The sequence below is a fragment of the Alosa sapidissima genome, chromosome 6 (assembly GCF_018492685.1).
Source record: "Alosa sapidissima isolate fAloSap1 chromosome 6, fAloSap1.pri, whole genome shotgun sequence".
In the NCBI taxonomy this organism is placed as follows: domain Eukaryota; kingdom Metazoa; phylum Chordata; class Actinopteri; order Clupeiformes; family Clupeidae; genus Alosa; species Alosa sapidissima.
This window is the reverse complement of record NC_055962.1, coordinates 39,146,529-39,171,528: the sequence shown is the minus strand read 5'-3', so window position 1 is coordinate 39,171,528 and position 25,000 is coordinate 39,146,529. Positions and strand designations below refer to the sequence as shown.

Here is a 25,000-nt window from a genome sequence, read left to right as displayed (position 1 = left end):
ACACGCACACACACATACCCACAAGATCAGGCTCCTATCTAAATGAACACACACACACACACACACATACCCACAAGATTAGGCTCCTATCTAAATGAACACACACACACACACACACATACCCACAAGATCAGGCTCCTATCTAAATGAACACACACACACACACACACACACACACACACATACCCACAAGATCAGGCTCCTATCTAAATGAATACACACACACACACACACACACACACACACACACAAGATCAGGCTCCTATCTAAATGAAAACACACACACACACACAAGATCAGGCTCCTATCTAAATGAACACACACACACACACACACACACACACATACACACAAGATCAGGCTCCTATCTAAATGAACACACACACACACACACACACACACACACACACACACACACACATACACACAAGATCAGGCTCCTATCTAAATGAATGGGAAGAGCGATGCTTAACTCAAAGGATGGTCAACCTGACATTGTACATCATGTGAATCTGCATTTAAATCTGATATAATGTCAACACTATAGCAAGGCAAAGATGATGGTGATGATGATGATGATAAAGATGATGATGATGATGAAGATGATGAAGAAGATGGTGATGATAATGATGATGGTGATGATGATGATGATGGTGATGATGATGATAATAAAGATGAAGATGATGATGATGATAGTGCTCATTGAGATGACACTTACAGAAGCTGCCCTGTTACATGCCACACACGGCTGGCATCATTAGAGACGATGCCCTGTTACACGCCACACACGGCTGGCATCATTAGAGACAATGCCCTGTTACATGCCACACACGGCTGGCATCATTAGAGACGATGCCCTGGGTGGAGTGGACACTAAAGATTGATATCGTGAGAAGCTGCCCTGGGTGGAGTGGACACTAAAGATCGATATTGTTAGCGTGAGAAGCTGGCCTGGGTGGAGTGGACACTAAAGATCGATATTGTTAGCGTGAGAAGCTGCCCTGGGTTGAGTGGACACTAAAGATTGATATCGTGAGAAGCTGCCCTGGGTGGAGTGGACACTAAAGATCGATATTGTTAGCGTGAGAAGCTGCCCTGGGTGGAGTGGACACTAAAGATCGATATTGTTAGCGTGAGAAGCTGGCCTGGGTGGAGTGGACACTAAAGATCGATATTGTTAGCGTGAGAAGCTGGCCTGGGTGGAGTGGACACTAAAGCTGCCCTGGGTGGAGTGGACACTAAAGATGGACATTGTTAGCGTGAGAAGCTGGCCTGCCCCTGCCACCCACGGCTGGGAACATTAGATAAGCCGGGCGCTGGGGCCTCTGATGAGATTAGAGACAGAGACAGACACACAGCCGCAGACAAAAGGACCGCAGGGCACTGAGCCATTCTCACATACTCTTATTGCATTTAACGTCGCCCATAACCAGGTTAGGGCATGTGATAGGCCAGCAGCTGCCCACAAGGACCCGTGAGGCCGCAGGAGACTCATCTAAGCGGACTGAACCATACTCAGCACTAAAGACCTGAAACATACTCAGCATCAGGACATCACTAAATACCGCAAACATACTCAGCATCAGACATCACTAAACATACTCAGCATCAGACATCACTAAAGACCTGAAACATACTCAGCATCAGACATCACTAAAGACCTGAAACATACTCAGCATCAGGACATCACTAAATACCCCAAACATACTCAGCATCAGACATCACTAAATACCCCAAACATACTCAGCATCAGACGTCACTAAATACCTGAAACATACTCAGCATCAGGACATCACTAAATACCCCAAACATACTCAGCATCAGACATCACTAAATACCCCAAACATACTCAGCATCAGACGTCACTAAATACCTGAAACATACTCAGCATCAGGACATCACTAACATACTCAGCATCAGGGCATCACTAACATACTCAGTAGGGCTGGGATAAACGATTAATCTAGCGATTATTTTTTCGATGCATCGATCAATCTAACGATTCAATTTTTCAGTCCGATTCGATTTCGATTCAATTATCGATTATCTCCCCATTAATTCACTAATAGCAACTTATACATGTTTATTTACATATCTGAATGAAAAAACATGAAAACATTGCAATATGTTTATTGCTCTTAAGATTCCAAAATAAAAGACTATACAAGTGCAAAGTAATGCATTCTTAGTCAGAGGTAGCATTCAAGTTCAAAGTTCAGTAGTGTATGTCTAATTGAGTGCCTGTCATTTTAAGACATTCGTGTGGGAATCCTTGCAATTAACATTAACACAGTTAAAAGGCTGCTGATGTGTGGATGCAATTCATAACGTAGTTAGTTCAAATAACGGTTCATACTTCTCCTTTGGAAAAGCACTTTTGAGTCTTGGAAAACACTTTTCCATTTACATCGGGATTTTGCAAACATTCAGAGTCAATAAAATGAGCCCTGCCCTTGAGTAACGAATACAAGCAGCTGCAAGTAAGCATGCTAAACTTGAGATACTGCTTGATTGCATACTGTAACTTAACTTAGTTTAGTCTCCTCAATGTACTATGTTGTGATAAGACCTTAGCAGCAGAGTTTACTTTAACTTTAATGCAGCAGTTTTGAACAAATTTGCGGCAGCATGGTCACGATGCTAAACGGATTTAATAGCAATTTAGCCCATCGTGTTCTATGCAATGCTTCTATGTGGCAACAACAATCCTTCAACAATCGTGAATAATTGTTAAATCACATGCAGAGGAGGAGCAGCGGGCTCGTTACGAGAGAGAGCGGCGGGGGCGAGGAAAGGCTGTGTGAGTAAAAAGTGGCTCAATGAAATTATTTAATCTCATCTTTAATTTAAATAGCAGGCCTACAACATAGAACATCAATGTGTGCTGGCCGGTTTTGATTTTGTGGTGCCCAGCCACAGATTAGTCAACGTATGGAAAACACTGAAGGTGTAAAATTAAAAATATTTAGCAGCACACGTTATGCTTGACTAATCGACGCTCATATTTTGCGTCGACGTATTTTTTGCGTCGAAGTCATCAATTACGTCGACGCGTTGTCTCAGCCCTAATACTCAGCATCAGACATCGCTAACATACTAAGCATCAGGACATAACTAAATACCCCAAACATACTCAGCATCAGGACATCACTAAAGACCTGAAACATACTCAGCATCAGGACATGACTAAAGACCTGAAACATACTCAGCATCAGACATCACTAAATATCTGAGTCGCCCGGTCAACCCTCAGCATCCAGACATAGTGAACTCTAGAGCACTGAAGAAACCTTCTACAGGCCTGATGGAACCCTCTACAGCACCGACGGAACTCTCTACAGGCCTGACGGAACCCTCTACAGCACTGACGGAACCCTCTACAGCAGAGCCAGGTGAAAGAATTGAGAAGCCCAGACTGCAGCTCCACCCATAGCCTCACTCAGCCAATCAGATTACAGAGTCCATTAGCACAGAGAAACACCAGCAACGCTGTCTGAAGGGGGAGAGGAGAGGAGAGAGGGAGAGAGAGGGGAGAGGAGAGAGGGAGAGAGGGAGAGAGAGGGGAGAGGAGAGGAGAGGAGAGAGGGAGAGAGGAGAGAGGGAGAGGAGAGGAGAGGAGAGAGGGAGAGAGGAGAGAGGGAGAGGAGAGGAGAGAGAGAGGAGAGGAGAGGAGAGAGAGAGAGAGGGGAGAGGAGAGAGGGAGAAAGAGGGGAGAGGAGAGGAGAGGAGAGAGGGAGAGAGGGAGAGGAGAGGAGAGGAGAGAGGGAGAGAGGAGAGAGGAGAGGAAAGTGGGAGGAGAGAAAGAGGAGAGTGGGAGAGAGGGAGAGAGAGGAGAGAGGAGAGGAGAGAGGGAGAGGAGAGAGGGAGAGGGAGAGGAGAGGAGAGGAGAGGAAAGTGGGAGGAGAGAAAGAGGAGAGTGGGAGAGAGGGAGAGGAGAGAGGGAGAGAGAGGGGAGAGGAGAGGAGAGAGGGAGAGAGGAGAGGAGAGGAGAAGAGAGGGTATAGAGACGCTCCCTAAGTGCTTCTCTCTGATAGGGCTGGGGTGGCTTTATAGAGACGCTCCCTAAGTGCTTCTCTCTGATAGGGCTGGGGTGGCTTTATAGAGACGCTCCCTAAGTGCTTCTCTCTGATAGGGCTGGGGTGTTTCCCTCAAATCGATGGGGTCGATATGTGTGTTGCTGAGTGAGTAATGCTGAACTCATCTAATGCTGGTGTGTGTGTGTGTCTGTGTGTGTCTGTGTGTGCATGTGATGCAGTGTGTGGGTGTATTTGTGTGTGTGAGTGTGTTTTGTGCCAGGTTGAGCATCTGTGAGGATGACTCAGGGTTTTTTGTCCTTGTAGGAGAAAGGGTAGCGTGCGTGCCCCTCCTCCACCCTCCCATGGTGCACTGGGGCAGCTTGTGTTAGAGTGGGCCCCTCCTCCACCCTCCCATGGTGCACTGGGGCAGCTGGTGTTAGAGTGGTGGTGAGTCAGGGCTATAAAACATGCAGCACCTCAAGATGGGGGGGGGGCTATATCTGGTCATCGTCACTCTGCAGGACTCAGAGTTTACTGCAGTAGCCGAGAGAGAGAGAGAGAGAGAGAGAGAGAGAGAGGAGAGAGATGAGAGAGAGAGAGTAAACAAACTAGAGGCTGGATAGATGGTAGTTAAATAGATAGATAGATAGATAGATAGATAGATAGATAGATGGTAGATAGATAGATAGATAGATAGATAGATAGATAGATAGATAGACAGATAGATAGATATATAGATAGATGTTGATCCTTTCGGGAATGTATCCTGCACCATACAGCTCATCAGATAGACGGACAAAGAACCACAGACAGCAACTGGCGAGGAATGGACATCAGTGGAGGAGTGGAGAGGAGGAGTGGAGAGGAGGAGAGGAGAGGAAAAGAGAAGAGAGGAGGAGGAGAGAGGAAGAGAGGAATGGACATCAGTGGAGGAGTGGAGAGGAGGAGAGAAGAGGAGGAGAGAGGAGAGGAGAGGAGGAGAGAGGAGGAGAGAGGAGGAGAGGAATGGACATCAGTGGAGGAGAGAAGAGGAGGAGTGGAGAGGAGGAGGAGAGAGGAGGAGGAGAGAGGAGAGGAGAGGAGGAGAGAGGAGGAGAGAGGAGGAGGAGAGAGGAGGAGAGAGGAGGAGAGGAATGGACATCAGTGGAGGAGAGAAGAGGAGGAGTGGAGAGGAGGAGAGAGGAGGAGGAGAGAGGAGGAGGAGAGAGGAGAGGAGAGGAGGAGAGAGGAGGAGAGAGGAGGAGAGGAATGGACATCAGTGGAGGAGAGAAGAGGAGGAGTGGAGAGGAGGAGAGAAGAGGAGGAGAGAGGAGAGGAGAGGAGGAGAGAGGAGGAGGAGAGGAATGGACATCAGTGGAGGAGAGAAGAGGAGGAGTGGAGAGGAGGAGAGAAGAGGAGGAGAGAGGAGAGGAGAGGAGGAGAGAGGAGGAGAGAGGAGGAGGAGAGAGGAGGAGAGAGGAGGAGAGGAATGGACATCAGTGGAGGAGAGAAGAGGAGTGCAGAGGAGGAGAGAAGAGGAGGAGAGAGGAGGAGGAGAGAAGAGGAGGAGAGAGGAGGAGGAGAGAAGAGGAGGAGAGAGGAGGAGGAGAGAGGAGAGGAGGAGAGAGGAGGAGGAGAGAAGAGGAGGAGAGAGGAGGAGGAGAGAAGAGGAGGAGGACATTGGAAAATAACCTCCACCATCATGAAACATGTTTTGAATGCCTTTTATAAAAACCCAATACTCCATGGCGCAGTCCACCTCACCGAGATCACAACATTCGTAGTTTATCCACCTCTTATTTTACCACTACATTCCTGGTTCTGACTATAATACATTTCAGCCTAGCTAACAGCATAGTTCCTAATTGTTTTTAGCAGGCCATAGTTCAACCTCTCTTAAAGAAACCCAACTTAGAAGTTAGTGTTTTAAAGCGATGGTTCGGAGTAATTTCACCCTAGGGTCCTTTGCACCATGACCCCCGAGCCAAACACCCTCCCGGAACCTGTTTTCCCTTGGTCGAACCCTGGTCGAGTAGCGCTGTCAGAAACTAATGACTTTCTGCAGTCGTAATGGTACCAACTTTTATCTCGTAAATGACCCCACTAATAATGCCCTGAATGGTACGAAACTTCTACAGTAGTACAACTATGTTCTTTACTCATAAAATGAGGCATTGAAAAGTTTGTAAATACACCAGGAGTTTATTTAAATAACACTTGCCTGATGGATGCTACTAACTGCTACTATACCGCTGCGTCAATGTTACTTCCGTGATTTGGGAAAAGCCTGGCAGGAAGCATGCATAAGGATGTTGATCCAGGAATGCACTAATATTTTGTTGGTAGTACCACTTTGCAACAATTATTAGTTAACACTAAGTTGTAAACACTTCGGAAAAAAAATATTAAAACCTGGATATACCAAAAAACGTTGATGTAATCACTTCCTGCCAGGACTTTTAATTAATTTAATTTACGAGATAAAAGTTGGTACCATTACGACTGCAGAAACTCATTAGTTTCTGACAGCGCTACTCGACCAGGGTTCGATCAACGGAAAACACGTTATGGTTTGGCTCGGGGTCATGGTGCAAAGGACCCTAGGGTGAAATTACTCCGAACCATCGCTTTAAGTAACTATCAGCCATTTTTGAGCAAAGTTATAGAAAAAGTTGTGTCTTTTCAATCATCATCTTGTTTACATGACAACAATATCCATGACAACAATATCTATGACAACAATATCCATGACAACAATATCTATGAGGTTTTCCAATCAGGTTTCAGGGCATTTCACAGCACTGAGTCTGCTCTACTGAAGGTGACCAATGACTGGACTTAAGTAGATAGATAGATAATTAAGTGCGGCTTTTGATACAGTGGACCATGATATGATTGGACTTAAGTGCGGCTTTTGATACAGTGGACCATGATATGCTCATTGAGTGTCTAGAGCACTGTGTAGGAATTAGGAACACTGGGGCATGCTCCTCTGCACCTGCCGCTATGACCTCTGGAGTGCCGCAGGGGTCTATTTTGGGCCCTGTACATGCTTCCACTAGGTCAAATTATTCAAAAACATAATGTCTCTTCATTGCTATGCAGATGATCTGCAATTCTGTATACCTTTGTCCCTTGGCAATCAGTGCTCTATCAGAAGGCTCAATGACTGTATCATGGATATGAAAACCTGGATGGCTCAGTTTCCTGCAGTTAAATGCCAGTAAGACCGAGTTTAGTCTGTTTGGTCCTCCTAATGCCAGTAAGACCGAGATTAGTCTGTTTGGTCCTCCTAGGCAAACTGAAGGCCTGAGGGGAATGCTAGGGCCCCTTACCCCATCTCTAAAAACTGCAGGTCAGAAATCTTGGAGTGCTTTTTGATGCTAACTAAAATTTGACAAACAAGTCAATGCTGTTGTCAAGGGCAGCTTTTTTCAGTTTTTCCAGTTTTCAGTTACTGCAGCAGATCTTGAGAAAGTCATACATGTTTTTAACACTTCCAGACTGGACTATTGCAATGCCCTTTATAATGGAATTAACAATCATCTCTTGCAAGATTACAGTTGGTACAAAACGCAGCCGCTGGACTGCTTACTGGGACAAGGAAGCAAAAACACATCACTCCAGTACTGCCGGCCTTGCACTGGCTTCCTGTTACATTTAGAATCTAGTATAAAGTGGCATTGACTGTTTTTAAATAATTAAATGGGCAAGCTCCAGGTTATGTAACAAACATGCTGAACTTCTACACTCCATCCATACACACACGACCATAAGATCTGCATCCCACGCACGCCTGAACACACCCTGTTCACACACAGAGAGGTGACCGTGTTTTCAGCAACGCACCTCTGGAACAGCTTACCACAAGACCTCAAATCAGCATCATCCGTGACTGTTTTTAAATCTACTAAAAACCTATCTCTTCAGACTTGCTTTTAACAGCCATTGAGCCAGTGGAACTATGCATTTGATGCCACTTGTATTTTGTCTGTATGTTTATATGTTTGTCTCTTTTGTTTTGGTTTCTGTCTGGAGGTGTCAGCTGTAGTTGGTGCTTGAATCATCTTTTAAACTCTGTCTTTTTAACGGTGAAACACTTTGGAATGTAATGTAATATACAAATTAAAATGACTTACTTACTTACTTACTTACTAGCTCTCTTAGCTGACTAGTAGCCTACTAGCTCTCTTAGCCTATTAGCTCTTGCTACCAGTTCTCTTAGCTTACTAGCTCTCTAGCTCTTTTGCTACTAGCTCCAGTCACATTACACGCGGCATGCGCTATGAAATGCATTATAGTCGATGGCTTGCGCTATGAAATGCATTATAGTCAATGGCATGCGCTATGAAATGCATTATAGTCAATGGCTTGCGCTATGTAAGGGATAATGGACGACACGGTGGTCTGTTCACAGAAGTTAATGCACGGTCGAGGTTGTAAAACGGCCCCGACGCGAAGCGGAGGCGAGCGTTTAAAGCGGATGTGAGCGTTTAAACCTCGTAGTGCATTAACTTCTGTGAACAGACCACCGTGGAGTCCATTATCCCGCTTATTCCACTGTTGCCACTTGCGTTGTGTTCATTTCCTGTTACAATTTAAACGTTTTAATCGCTAAAACTGTCTTGTTTGTAGAACTAATTTCTCAACTCACAGGACAAACTGCCGTTACTAGTTCTAAATGGATGGTTGCTATGGTCAAAGGCCAGTCGTTAGTTCTATCTCTCCCGTTGTCAAGCGGGCGTATCCCAAGATTCTGATGAACTTTAGCTTTGAAACGTTGCTTTTACTTAGCCTGCTGTCATCCATCTAGCTAAAAGCCACCTCCGTCATATGTCACAATGTTACTATGTTCTGAACGTCTGCATGTTACAGCTCGGATGCAACGTGACAGTTCATTTAAACTTCACAACGAGTTCGGCGAATTAATATACAAGTGTGATACGGCCAACAAAATGGATCTACAGGTGTGCAGATAACATACGGTTAATGGTCATAATTACGTAGGACAATGGGAAATTCGACCAAGCAGTGGAATAAGAAATGCATTATAGTCAATTATAGCGCGCAAGAACTGGCCTGCCGCTGCGTTGAGCAAAGCGTAGTGTATGCGGCATTTTGCCGCCCTTGCGCGTGCCGCGGTCAAAGTTCAATCAGCTGTAAGTCATTGGTATTTTGCGCTGAGCCCAGCAGCAAGCACAACAAAAATCTTTGGGACGTTACCTCAACCAAGAGCAACCTAGTGGCAAGCGCAGTGTATACACTGCAAAAACTGCTTATCTAACAAAATCTAACCAAGTGTTATTAATCTTATATCAAGATAAAAAAATCTAGTTGGTATTGTTTTCAGTATAAAGAGACTTACCTAGCACTTTCTTGTGAAAACATTTGACTTAATTTAAAAAAAGTTTGACTTATTTTAAGACATCTCATCCTGAAAACAAGCAAATTTGTCTGCCAGTGCGTTAAGCAAATTTGTCCTAAAAACAAGCAAATTTGTCTGCCAGTGCGTTGAGCAAATTTGTCTTGATAAGAGTCTATAAAATAAGTCAAAGTCTTCTTAAATTAAGTCAAAATTTTCTTTTGAGAGGGCGCTAGGTAAGTCTTTTAATACTAAAAACAATACCAAATAGATTTTTTAATCTTAATATAAGATTAATAACACTTGGTTAGAATTCATTTTTTGCAGTGTACTGTGTACAATGTGATAGCCCTTTAACCTACTAGTAGCCTACTAGCTCTCTTAGCTTACTACAGTGGTCTCCAACATGGTGCCCCCAGCGCACTTTCTAAAAATAGCCAACAGGTCGCCTGCAGATCACGCTCTAAAAACACGCTCCATTGTGAAGTTTTCAATAGATATTTAAATCTAGACCAGAACCATTTTAAGAATGTATGTAGCCATACATCTGTAACATTAAATTGATATTGGTGATATCTTACAAATTGTAGCTGTGTTAAATTTTAGCCTTTGGCTCCAAATCCGTTTCCCTATTCAATCTTTAAACAACAACGGAAGCGGAGCGCATACTGTACACGCTGCTCGCACGCATACACAGTAAAGGGGAAAAAACTCGCTTGTCTGGTGTAGCCAATGGAAGCATATCTTTGCAAATGTTCTGTGGCCATTCCATGTTCGTCAAATACGGTTCTTGCATGATTGTTCAAGGACTGAAAAACAATTGCTTTAGCTCACAGGCCTTTTCTCCTCCGTAGGCAACTGCCGTATAATAGCGCTGAAAATGTTATAGCATGCATGAAATGTTATAGCATGCATAACTTTAAAAGGAGTTTTCATATGTTAGGGTGGTGTGGGCGATTACTATTGAAATGTTAAAACCGAATTGTCCACTGAAATCAGAACTTAAACAACCCCTGAATTCATAATGGTGGGTGGGTATAAATTGGGTACAAATTGTAACCCAAATTATTAATTGCACAAAAAGATATTTTTTTTTTGTAAAAAAAAAAAGAAAAATAGATTAGATTCCCCATGCAAACTTTGAAATGAACAAACTGAACAAAAATGTTGGTAGTGTTGCATAGGTTATTGATATTAAATTTGAAAGGCCTGCACAATATTGATAATTTAATTTAAAAGTAAAAATCACATAGGCCTATTATTTAGGAGGACTACCCTCGCAAAAAAGGGGTGAGGGTATGTTTGTTTTAAATTAGTAGCCCTCCATATGATTTCGGGTCTTCAGGTAGCCCTCATTCCCAAAAAGGTTGGAGACCCCTGTCCTACTAGCTCTTTTGCTACTAGCTCTCTTAGCCTACTAGCTCTTTTGCTACTAGCGCTCGTAGCCTACTAGCAGCCTACTACACTGCAAAAACTGCTTATCTAACAAAAACTAACCAAGTGTTATTAATCTTATATCAAGATAAAAAAAACTAGTTGGTATTGTTTTCAGTATAAAGACACTTACCTAGCACTTTTTTGTGAAATCATTTGACTTCATTTAAAAAAAAATTGACTTATTTTAAGACATCTCATCTTGAAAACAAGCAAATTTGTCTGCCAGTGCGTTAAGCAAATTTGTCCTAAAAACAAACAAATTTGTCTGCCAGTGCGTTGAGCAAATTTGTCTTGATAAGACTCCTTAAAATAAGTTAAAGTCTTCTTAAATTAAGTCAAAATGATCTTTTGAGAGGGCGCTAGGTAAGTCTTTTCATACTAAAAACAATACCAAATAGATTTTTTAATCTTAATATAAGATCAATAACACTTGGTTAGAATTCATTTTTTGCAGTGTAGCTCTCTTATCCTACTAGCTCTTTTGCTACTAGCTCTCTTAGCTTACTAGCTCTTTTGCTACTAGCTCTCTTAGCCTACTAGCAGCCTACTAATAGCCTACTAGCTCTCTTAGCCTACTAGTAGCCTACTAGCTGTCTTATCCTACTAGCTCTTTTGCTACTAGCTCTCTTAGCTTACTAGCTATTTTGCTACTAGCTCTCTTAGCCTAGTAGCTCTTTTGCTACTAGCTTTCTTAGCCTACTAGCAGCCTACTAATAGCCTACTAGCTCTCTTAGCCTACTAGTAGCCTACTAGCTCTCTTATCCTACTAGCTACTAGCTCTCTAGTGTTGTGTTAGGCGGGGATCACATTAGCCAGCGGCAAGCGGCAGGTTTCCTATTGTTCTCTATGGTTCGGCAGCGGAACGGTGGCAACGCTGGCATAACGCTAGCATTGAACAAGCTAAGCATTGATCTTTGTTCAACTTTCAAAGTGCAACGCGAGCGTATTCAATTGACAAACCGTTTGTGTTGCTTAGGAACGAGATAGAACTTATTATGGTCTGAGCGTTGCGTTACGTTTGCCGCTGCCGCTGGCTGATGTGATCCCCGCCTTATTATCTTGGGAAAGTGTTTTATCATGATGTTGAACATAATATGTAATTTTCTTTAGATGAAAGCATCAGTCTACTGGTTGACTCACACTGGCCTGATGCTTCCCTTTCCTAGTGTGTGTGTGTGTGTGTGTGTGTGTGGCATTTCGTAACATTTCAAAACCTTTCAACTTGCTATGTTAATGTCCTTGTGTGTGTGCGCACAAACACACGCGCACACAAACATCCTCTGGATAAGTGCATTAGCTCTTGGTAATTACATCCTGTCATCGTCATGTCTTTTCCTGTTGCCCCAACACACACACACACACACACACACACACACAGACACTGTAGAATCACATTAGTGTCATTACAGGAGCTTCATCAGCAGACAGATGCCTCGATGTCTGCCTATCCTCCTCTCCCACCAATAGTACACAACACACACACACACACACACACACTGTAGCATATCCAACCTGCTCAAACAACAGAGGACTGGTGTGTTTCTCTCCCAAGAGCGTTGCTCATCCACCTGAATGAGGGCACACCTGTGTGCACAACACACACACACACACACACACACACCTGTGTGCACAACACACACACACACTGGGATGCTAACCTGTGCCAGGTGTGCCATCAGCTCAGAAGCCCATACACACTTTCTACAACACACACACTTTCTAAAACACACACACACACACACACACACAGAAAACAACACGCACACTTTCTACAACACACACACACAGACAACAACAACACATACACACACACAGACAACAACACACACACTTTCTACAGCACACACACACACACAGACACAACACACACACTTTCTACTTTCTAAATCTCACACACACACATACCACACACACACACACACATACCACACACACACACACACACAGACAACAACACACACACACACACACAGACAACAACACACACACTTTCTACTTTCTAAAACACACACACACACCACACACACACACACACACACACAGACAACAACACACACACACACGAGTCCCAAAAGACGGTTCCGTCAACCTGTGCTTTCATGTAGTGATGGGCAAATGAAGCTTTGGTGAACCACTGAACCACAGCAGAGTGAACCTAGCGACACTAGCTGAAAAGCAAAAAGATGGCCGCCACACATACATTTTTCAACATAAAAGTCCTTAGCAAACCAATGTTTTTGGTTACATATACTGGTTTGGGTAAGGACTTTTATGTTGAAAAATCTACATGTGGCAGCAATATTGGATTTTTTCATTAGTGTTGCTAGCTTCACACTGCTGTGCTTTAGTGGTTCACCAAAGCTTCATTTGCCCATCACCTACATCTTCAAAAATAGAAGTTGAAACTTTTATTCCTACGGTGTCACCAAGCATTCATTTACATATTACATATAGCGCTTATGGGTTTTTTGCATGTTTTTTGATGGATCGTGTCATCACAGCAATGTACGGGGGCGAAATCATGATCAATGATCAAAAAAACCTTATTGCTGAACGAACTAGACATGAAGTTGAACACGTTTTTAGCATGTTCTAGTTGGAATAGTAGGCTAATGTAATAATAGTGTTATTTGATGTGATTTTCCGTAATATTTTAGAGGAGGCTGAGCTTCCCCTCTGACACACACACACGTTATACACTACACACACACACACAAACACACACGTTATACACTACACACACACACACACACACACACACACACACACACGTTATACATTATACACTATACACACACACAAACACACACGTTATACACTACACACACACACACGTTATACACTACACACACACACACACACACACACACACACGTTATACATTATACACTATACACACACACAAACACACACGTTATACACTACACACACACACACACACACACGTTATAAACTACACACACACGCGCACACACAGACGTTATACACTACACACACACAAACACACACGTTATACACACACACACGTTACACACTACACACACACACACACATGTTATACACTACACACACACACACACACACACACACACACACACAAACGTTATACACTACACACACACACACACACACAGACAACAACACACACACACACACACACAGACAACAACACACACACTTTCTACTTTCTAAAACACACACACACACACACACACCACACACACACGTTATACACTACTCACACTACACACACACACACGTTATACACAACACACACACACACACAGAGACAACAACACACACACGTTATATACTACACACACACACATTATACACTACTCACACACACACAGACAACAGCATGTAGATTACACACTACACATTACATACACACCCTGTCACAGAAGTTGGCATGTTTGAGTATACAGTACGTGTGTGTGTGTGTGTGTGTGTGTGCGCATGCCTGCAAGGGTCTCTGTGGAATTCCTGTATCTTCCTGATCTCGCAAAGACCTTCATGGCTGACACACACACACACACACACACGCACAATCACACACACAAACACATGCACACACACATACACGCACACACACACACACACACGCACAAACACACACACAAACACATGCACACACACACACACGCACACGCACACGCACACACACACACACACACACAGAGAGACCCCTCCTCCTGTCTACTAGAGGCCCATTCATTTTCTCACCTGTCATCAGTGAGCTCTTAAAGAAAGAGAGAAAGAGAACAATCACATGATTCATCCCTCTACCCCTCTACTCTCTCTCTCTCTTCCTCTCTCTTCCCCTCTTCCCTCTCTCTTCCCCTCTTCCCTCTACTCTCTTCCCCTCTTCCCTCTACTCTCTTCCCTCTCTCTTCCCCTCTTCCCTCTACTCTCTTCCCTCTCTCTTCCCCTCTTCCCTCTACTCTCTTCCCCTCTTCCCTCTACTCTCTCTCTCTTCCTTCTCTACCCCTCTACTCTCTTTCTCTCTTCCCTCTCTCTTCCCCTCTTCCCTCTACTCTCTTCCTCTCTTCCCCTCTTCCCTCTACTCTCTTCCCTCTCTCTTCCCCTCTTCCCTCTACTCTCTTTCTCTCTTCCTCTCTTCCCTCTACTCTCTTCCCTCTCTCTTCCCCTCTTCCCTCTACTCTCTTCCCTCTACTCTCTTCCTCTCTTCCCCTCTTCCCTCTACTCTCTTCCCTCTACTCTTTCTCTCTTCCTCTCTTCCCTCTCTCTTCCCCTCTTCCCTCTACTCTCTTCCCTTCTTCCCTCTACTCTCTTCCTCTCTTCCCCTCTTCCCTCTACTCTCTTCCTCTCTTCCCCTCTTCCTCTTTTCCCCTCTTCCTCTCTTCCCCTCTACTCTCTTCCTCTCTTCCCCTCTTCCCCTCTTCCCTCTACTCTCTTCCTCTCTTCCCTCTCTCTTCCCCTCTACTCTCTTCCTCTCTTCCCCTCTACTCTCTTCCCCTCTTCCCTCTACTCTCTTCCTCTCTTCCCTCTCTCTTCCCCTCTTCCCTCTACTCTCTTCCCCTCTTCCTCTCTTCCTCTCTCTTCCCCTCTTCCCTCTACTCTCTTCCTCTCTTCCCCTCTTCCCTCTACTCTCTTCCCCTCTTCCTCTCTTCCTCTCTACTCTCTTCCTCTCTTCCCCTCTTCCTCTCTTCCTCTCTTCCCCTCTTCCTCTCTTCCCCTCTTCCTCTCTTCCTCTCTACTCTCTTCCTCTCTTACTCTCTTCCTCTCTTCCCCTCTACTCTCTTCCTCTCTTCCCTCTACTCTCTTCCCCTCTTCCTCTCTACTCTCTTCCTCTCTTCCCCTCTTCCTCTCTTCCTCGCTTCCCCTCTTCCTCTCTTCCTCTCTTCCTCTCTACTCTCTTCCTCTCTTCCTCTCTACTCTCTTCCTCTCTTCCCCTCTTTCCTCCCCTCCCCAGGGCTTAAATTTCACTGCGGGATTGTGGGTATTGCGGGATTGTGGGGATTGCGGGGATTGTGGGTATTGCGGGGATTGTGGGTATTGCGGGATTGTGGGTATTGCGGGGATTGCGGGTATTGCGGGGATTGTGGGTATTGCGGGGATTGTGGGTATTGCGGGGATTGTGGGGATTGTGGGGATTGCGGGGATTGTGGGTATTGCGCATAATTTGTTCAAGTCCCGCAACTCTAGCCATCATAATGCGAGAAATTCCCGCATACACTTTTACAGCCTGTCTGATGACGTTAATATAGCCTAATCATTAAGTGGCGTGAATGCGGTGCTATTGACCGGACTGATCAACTACCGAGTTGAATTGAACATAGCCTCATGCAGACGCACACACACACGGAGAGAGAGAGAGAGAGAGAGAGAGAGAGAGAGAGAGAGAGAGAACCACTTTGCGCTTACGCAAATAGGCTACGCTACCATGGCAAACTTTCACATCTGGAAAGAGCTCCTTGGTAACTATCCTGCTAGCTCAGGTCACGTCAACACTTGATCCCAGAAAGATTGTCTTCGACATGTCAACATTTATTGTATCTAATGACATAGAAAACATAATGATTTGCATACACATACCGTACTATGCACAACTTTTATTCACTAGCGACTACAGCCTAAAACCGTCAGGTTGAAGGGGGGCTAATTACTCCATAGAATTACTCTCAGGTATTTTCTTAAAGTGACTGGACCTACACACCACATTAAAGATATATCCCTAAGTGTTATAGGTTAAACGTCAATATGAGGCATTCAAATGACTAAATATGTTTAGCTAGTAGTAATTACTAGTAAAATGCTATACTTTAAAAAATGCATTATTAAATAAATACACTCTATATGAATTCAAAAATATATGATAGAAACATATCACATAAGCTATAATTTTCAGTGTGTGTTTGTGTGTGTGGAGAGAGTCAAGCAGAATCTAGGATGTCCACTGTTGTGAATGATCCCACTACAGTATATATTACTGATGACGTCAGGGTGGTGGGGGCCCCAAAATCAAACACTTTTTTTAAAAAAGTATCAAAGTATTGAAATCGCAATTCTTGACTTGGTATCAGAATCGACCCCCCCCCCCCCCCCCCCCCCCCAAATTGTGTAAATCCCCCCTACATGAATAACCTAAGGGGGGAATTCCCCCCCACTTTGAAAAATGAATTTTAAGCCCTGCCTCCCTCACTCTTCCTCTCTACATCCCTCTTCATCACACACACACTCTTCATCACACACACACACTCTTCATCACACACACACACTCTTCATCACACACACACACACACACTCTTCATCACACACACACTCTTCATCACACACACACACACACACACTCTTCATCACACACACTCTTCATCACACACACACACTCTTCATCACACACACACACACACACACACACTCTTCATCACACACACACTCTTCATCACACACACACACTCTTCATCACACACACACACACACACACACACACACACATTTCATCACACACACACTCTTCATCACACACACACACACACACACACACTCTTCATCACACACACACACACACACACTCTTCATCACACACACACTCTTCATCACACACACACACACACACTCTTCATCACACACACACACACTCTTCATCACACACACACACACACACTCTTCATCACACACACACACACTCTTCATCACACACACACTTTTCATCACACACACACACACACTCTTCATCACACACACACACACACACACACTCTTCATCACACACACACACACACACACACACACTCTTCATAACACACACACACACACTCTTCATCACACACACACACACTCTTTTTTTCATTCTGATTTCTGTCTCTCTCTCTTTTCACTAAGACATCACTGACATACTGCACAAGAGTGACCTGATCTCCACTATTCAGCATACCTGTTCATAACACACACACACACACACACACACACACACACACACACACAGACACACACACACACACACACAGGTTATCAGGCTTATCTCTTTTTCTCTTCCTTAAGCCCCACCCCCACCCCGCTCCCTGATTGGCTGGCTTCTGTTGTGGGTCGGTGCACATGAGACGCCTTCTGCTGCTGCCAACCTCAATGGAGCCTCTGTCTGGGCCAGCCGCCCCCTCAACACACACACACACACACACACACACACACACACACACACACACACACACACACACACACACACACACACACACTCACACACACACACACTCACACACACTCACACACACACACACACACACACACACACTCAAATGAGTGAACAGCTTACATAACTCAGTTCTGTTCAGACTCCTAACTGTCCGTTCTGTTGAAGATCACTTATGAGACTTCTATAATCCCAAGTGTGTGTGTGTGTGTGTGAGTGTCAGATCTTGCTCTTGACACACACAACTGTACTCTGAAAGGCTCTGAGAAGGGAAAAGACCCAATATGCCCCTCTCTCTCTAACACACACACACACACACACACACACACACACACACACACACACAAACTCCTCTGAAAGGGCTGTCTGTTACAACACCTGGCCTCACCTGTTCAGGTAAAACAAATAAACCGTCCCGACCACTGCGCCGTCCCCCAGCACCTCCTGCCTCCCTCAGACCTCCTCCTCCCCCTAGAGCTCCTCCTCCTCCTCTCTAAAGCTCCTCCTCCTCCCCTTTAGAACACCTCCTCCCCTCTAGACCTCCTCCTCCCCTCTAGACCTCCTCCCCATTCTCCTCTCTAGAGCACCTCCTCCTGCCCTCTAAAGCACCTCCTCCTCCTCCCCCTAGAGCACCTCCTCCTCCCCTTTAGAACACCTCCTCCTCCCCTCTAGAGCTCCTCCTCCTCCTCTCTAAAGCTCCTCCTCCTCCCCTTTAGAACACCTCCTCCCCTCTAGACCTCCTCCTCCCCTCTAGACCTCCTCCCCATTCTCCTCTCTAGAGCACCTCCTCCTGCCCTCTAAAGCACCTCCTCCTCCTCCCCCTAGAGCACCTCCTCCTCCCCTTTAGAACACCTCCTCCTCCCCTCTAAAGCACCTCCTCCTCCTCCCCCTAGAGCACCTCCTCCTCCCCTTTAGAACACCTCCTCCTCCCCTCTAGAGCTCCTCCCCCTCCTCTCTAAAGCACCTCCTCACCAAACCTCTAGAGCAACTCCTCCTCCCCTTTAAAGCACCTCATCCTGCCCTCTAAAGCACTTCCTCCTCCCCTCTAGAGCACCTCCTCCTCCCCTCTAAAGCACCTCTTCCTCTCTAAAGCACCTCCTCCTGCCCTCTAGAGCTCCTCCTTATGAAGCTTCTAAAGCACCTCCTCCTCCTCTAAGGAGAAACTCCTGCCCCCCTTTAAAGCACCTCCTCCTCCTCTAAGGAGAAACTCCTCCTCCCCTTTAAAGCACCTCCTCCTCGGGCATGTTGGCCCTGAAAGAAACATGTTTATGTGCACAGTTCGGGACTGTGCACATGGTCACTGGGTGTTTGACTAGGATCATTATCACTTATGTTTTACATTTCTGAATCTGAGAAAGTCTTTCAGCTTAAACTTTTATTGTTTCTGACTATTACCTGACTATTATTCATGGGTTATGTGTATGTGTGTCATGTCCTCCTGTATGTGATTTTGTGCTGCGTTTTGATTGTCTGCTAAAGGCAATCTTTGTAACATGTCTGAGTCCAGTTTGTGGTAAGATCCTCATCACTCAATTTACAGAGCACTCTTCGGGTGAGTACTATTGTTCCTTGTAGTAGTATCTCTGTCCTTAGTTGGGCAAAGGGGATTCTGTGAAGTAGTTTTGCTGTCATTCTAACAGAGTAGACAGATCGGACATAGTCAGAGTGTAACAGCTCGCTCTTTACAGTTCAAGAGTTACAGCTTTTTCCTCTGAAACTGAGTGTCAACTATTAATACTTCATGAGGGGGACTATCAAGCCCTGTGGTCGGCCATTTTGGTGTGCTCTGTTCTAGAATGCTACAGTCCTGTGTGTTCTGTTCTAGAATGCTACAGTCCTGGTGTGTTCTGTTCTAGAATGCTACAGTTGTGATTTCTAGTTCCACTCAGACCAGAGGAGTATTCCAATTCCATCAACAGTTCAGTTTAAATGATTCTGTAAACGTCCCATCTCAATGGTCATCCTCTGTGCAGCATCCTGTATGTTCGCAAATGCTCATGGAAAACTCAAGGTGGTCAGTTTGTGTATGTTTGCCTGCCTGTGTTTGTGAATTTGAACACACACAGTCACACACACACACATACATATTTCAGGCATGCCACATAGATATACTTAGAGATGTTGTAAGGACGTTCTCTCCAAACACTGAGATATGTTATAGTAACATTTTAACCAAACACTGTCCGACATCCGAGAAATAATCTGCTCAGTCAACTCCCTCAGAGTGTTTGTGCAATTCTACACACCTTACATTCCATTGGCAAACTCTAATTCTACACACCTTACATTCCATTACAATTCTACACACCTTACACTCCATTGGCAAACTCACACAAACACCATCTCAATTAAGGAATCTCCACCTGTTGGCTGGATCTGCTAACTCACTCACATTCTCAGTCTGCCCCATAAGACTCTACTGCCCCATAAGACTCTACTGCCCCCTCAGTCTGCCCCATAAGACTCTACTGCCCACTCAGTCTGCCCCATAAGAATCTACTGCCCCATAAGACTCTACTGCCCACTCAGTCTGCCCCATAAGACTGACCTAAGAACGTGAACTCACTGGCTAACAAGACTGACGAACTGGCTGCCCTGGTAAGAAACCAGAAGTTGTATGGGGAATGTAGTTTGTTATGCTTTACGGAGACGTGGCTAACTAGCTGCATCCCCACTGCTAACGTTGAGCTACCTGGCTTCAGTGTGGCTCGTTTGGACAGAGACAATCATTTTTCTGGCAAAAAGAAGGGAGGTGGACTGGTGCTGTACATAAACTACAGGTGGTGCAACCCCGGACACGTTACAGTTAAAGAGACTGTATGCTGTAAGGATGTGGAGTTGCTAGCGGTTAGTCTCCGACCGTATTACATGCCGAGGGAGTTCTCTCTCGCACACCGTACTACATGCCGAGGGCCTCGCACGCCATTGTTGTCTGTGTTTACGTCCCGCTGCGAGCTCTCCTGGACACAGCGTGTGACGTCATCCACTCTACGATCGCAAGGCTTCAAACTCAACACACTGATGTCTTTTTTGTGATCTCTGGCGACTTCAATCACATAACACTGGATTCCACACTCACGAATTTCTACCAGTTTGTTGACTGCCCAACTAGGAAAAAACAGGACAATAGACCTCCTGTATGCAAACGTGAGGGATGCTTACAGCGCCACCCCCCTCCCCCACTGGGGAAGTCAGACCACAACCTTATTCATCTCCAGCCAATGTACAAGCCCAAAGTACAGAGGCTACTGGTTGCCACACGCACCTTCAGGAAGTGGACACCTGAAGCGGACGAGGCTCTAAGAGACTGTTTTGAGTCCACTGACTGGAGTGTGTTACAGAATGGAGAGGACTTAGAGGAGGTCACACAGTGCACAACTGACTACCTGAACTTCTGCATGGACATTGTTGTTCCCACGAGAACTGTACACTGCTTTCCAAATAACAAGCCTTGGATAAGCAGCAATGTCAAGACCCTTCTCAAAAGAAGAAAAAGATGGCATTCAGAGAGGGGGACAGGGGATACAAGGACTCTGAACGAACTGATCAACATCTTGACTTGACATCTCTAGACTTGTGCTTGTGTGTGTGTGTGTGTGTGTGTGTGTGTGTGTGGATGGCGCATGTATGTCATGCATCACTATGCTGAGGTGTTAATTGGGTGGTGTGTGTGCGTATGTGTGTGAGCAAGCATTAAGTTTAGAGCTGATGAGTTCTGTGATCATGTGAGTGGTGTGTGTGTGTGTGTGTGTGTGTGTGTGTGTATGTGTGTGTGTGCGTGTGTGTGCGTGCGTGTGTGTGTGTGTGTGTGTGTATGTGTGTGTTTGTGTGTGTGTGTGTGTGTGTGTGTGTGTGTGTGTGTCCAGTCAAAGCTGCTGAGTGTCCAGTACTCATATCTCACCCTGTTGTCAGGGCCACAGCAGGCCTCTTTAATTAAGCAGCAAAGCGGCCATGCAGCGGCCATCCAACTACACACACACAAACACACACACACACACACACACACACACACACGGCCATCCAACTACACACACACACACACACACACACACACACAAACACACGCACGCACACACACACACACACACACACACACACACACACACACACACGGCCATCCAACTACACACACACAAACACACACACACGGCCATCCAACTACACACACACACACACACACACAAACACACGCACGCACACACACACACACACACACGGCCATCCAACTACACACACACACACACACACACACACACAAACACACGCACGCACACACACACACATACGGCCATCCAACTACACTAACACACACACACACACACACCCACCCCCCCCCCCACACACACACACACACACACACACACACACACACACACACACATGATCATCCAACTTAACACACACATGATCATCCAACTATACCAGCGCAATCACAACCAAAGAAAAAACAATAAATTATTTTTTCCATTTCGTTCAGAAATTCACCAAGCCCCAACTGCGGTTCTGTGGCAGATCTGATATAAATAATAATAATAATAATAATTAACAGTTTGACATGTTTATTGCTGCGGACCAAAACACCTCAATGCAGATGTCCAGGAGTCTTGGCGTTAGTCAGCAAAATACAGTCAAATATAATATTCAAATCTGAATAAACGACTGGAATCATGTGCGCGCTTGATTCTGATTCTAATGGCGAGGGCTGTATGAGAATCGTAAACACCGAATTTTCCAGACGGACCGACCGAATCAGGTGTCAAACGCTAACCGGACGGGGGAGCACGAGCAGCCCCGTTTCTCAGCATGGGTAATCGGTTAGAGGGTCCGGTGGGGAACTACGCAGTCATTTGCAGTAGCAGACATGACCCAATGTCACCAAGAGCGGAGTTAAGATGACCGGCCGGCGCAGAGTGAGGCGCTGAGGGTTTCATGTTACCTTGTCGTCCAGGTTTTCTTCCTCCCGAAGCTCGGTCACCTCTTGCTCCAGAGCCGGGGCGTGTTCAGGACTCTTTCCGTCCCGCTGCGCTGATGCCGTCGCTCCCATGTCTCTCGTGCAGAGTCTGCCGCGCTCGCCCGCTCCCGTTCGTCCTTAAAGAAACGCAAACGCCAAACGTGAGACCAGTCTGCGACAAACTCGCATCCAGCAGCGTCCCGTAGCGCAGCGTCCCGTAGCGCAGTCCGTCCGTGCAGCACTCAGGAGTTTGCCTGCGCACCGGAGTGAGTGCTGATGAGCTGTGTCTGGCTGCGAACTCTTGTAAGATCCTCCTCTCCTCCCCGCGGTATCACATGCGCTGGCACGCCTTGCAGCATCAAATGATACCGAGCGACCTGGAGCGGAAAACAAAGCCTGTGTCGGGCCGGACCTGGCTAGTTTGTGTCTGTGTCGGGCCGGACCTGGCTAGTTTGACATGTAGAGTGGCAAACCGCCCCGAAAGAAAAGGCTTTTTTAGTGTGGCTGGAGAGCCTACCTGACACTAGCCATCTCGTACGCAGACTAGCCTACCCTGTCGCCCCGGGAGATGACGCAGTTCTGATTGGCACGCGCTGGCTGGTAACAAGGTGGATTGGGGGCCACCGGATTAATGCGGGAACAAAAAACTTTCTCTCTTATGCAACTGTCGCAGGAGGAAATATCTCATTAAGATTCCCCGGTTATGTTGTGGGCACGTTTTAATTGCATGTGATTGGGGAACGTGCGTGCGCTGTCACATAGTCCAGGCATGTAAAAACACGCATGCATGTTTGCTCGGTACACAAGAAAACATTTGTTGTTTTACTTTTAGCCTCGCGCAGAGGAGGGGCTGAAGGGACAGAGGGAGGGGTGTGTGTGTGTGTGTGTGTGTGTGTGTGTGTGCGTAGGCTCTGCACAGCTTTGGAATGGCAGACTTAATTGCAGCTTTGGCCGCTGTCCACTCCGTTTTGTTTGGAATCTTTGAATGCGCAAATTACAGGACGGCGAGATTTCAAGACCAAGTTCACACAAGTCAGCTTCTCCTCCCGGCCGAAAAATCAAACACAAAAGAATGTAAACAAGAAGTGAAAAAGGAACAATGAAATAAAACCAATCAGAAAATGAAAACCCTTTATTAAATACTGACTACATGCTACATGGAACAATGAAATAAAAGAAATCAGAAAATAAAAAACTTTATTATTATATACTATATTATTAAGAAATGATTAAATACTGACTAATGTAATCTATCTCTCTCTATCTATCTACGTTATGGACCCCTTGGGGATCAATAAAGTATCTATCTATCTATCTATCTATCTATCTCTCTCTCTCTATCTATCTATCTATCTATCTATCTCTCTCTCTATCTATCTATCTACATTATGGACCCGGGAAAGCGGCCGCCTCTCCTTGTCTCTCTTTTAAAAGCACAGAAACACAACATCACACAACATTGAGCTTCTCCAGCAGCTATTTCTATTCGTTCTGTTCCCTGTGGTTCCTGTTTTAGTCACAGTCCTCCCAGCTGTTTAATGTTGGGAGGGGACTGCAGTGTTGCAGGATAATAAATTACCAGGAATTCTACATATTAGTTTTGAGTTTAATTGATCGAAATAAACTTGGAAAATGAGTTTTCACCAGGATTATGACCTGGTATTCCGTGACTGAATAGCTTATTAATACTGTATATAATAAATCCGTTCATCAATGTTTCTCATTCATCACAGACCATGAGAGGGGACCAGCGCACCTGACCAGAAGAGACCAGCACTCCTGACCAGAGTGGACCAGCGCTCCTGACCAGACCAGCGCTCCTGACCAGAGAGGACCAGCGCTCCTGACCAGACCAGCGCTCCTGACCAGACCAGCGCACCTGACCAGAAGAGACCAGCACTCCTGACCAGACCAGCGCTCCTGACCAGAGGGGACCAGCGCTAATGAATAGCATGACTAACTGGAGTCAATTATTCCCCAACACACACACTCTTGCTCTACCTGTTTCTGTGAGAGAATGTGTGTGTGTGAGTGTGTGTGAGTGTGTGTGTGTGTCTGTGTGAGCGTGTGTGTGTGTGTGTGTGTGTGTGTGTGTGTGTGTGTGT

The 25,000-nt window shown here is 45.5% G+C and overlaps 1 protein-coding gene and 1 long non-coding RNA gene across 5 annotated transcripts in view; one reads left to right on the top strand and one right to left on the bottom strand.

The window, feature by feature from the left end:
- Positions 1-9,238, top strand: part of LOC121711385 — a 13,086-nt gene extending 3,848 nt beyond the window's left edge. Inside the window, exons 2-3 of the long non-coding RNA XR_006032298.1 lie at positions 6,032-6,035; positions 9,153-9,238. This is a non-coding gene — a long non-coding RNA (uncharacterized LOC121711385). The remainder of the gene's footprint in view (positions 1-6,031; positions 6,036-9,152) is intronic.
- akap12b (A kinase (PRKA) anchor protein 12b) overlaps positions 1-23,473 on the bottom strand; it is a 66,336-nt gene extending 42,863 nt beyond the window's left edge. For 3 of the 4 annotated variants that reach the window (XM_042094925.1, XM_042094923.1, XM_042094924.1), the window contains exon 1: positions 22,881-23,473. In XM_042094925.1, the coding sequence (XP_041950859.1) occupies positions 22,881-22,988 (108 nt within the window). In that variant the 5' untranslated portion in view covers positions 22,989-23,473. The remainder of the gene's footprint in view (positions 1-22,880) is intronic. The other variant, XM_042094922.1, reaches the window with a different exon arrangement.
- Between the last annotated feature and the right edge of the window lie 1,527 nt (positions 23,474-25,000).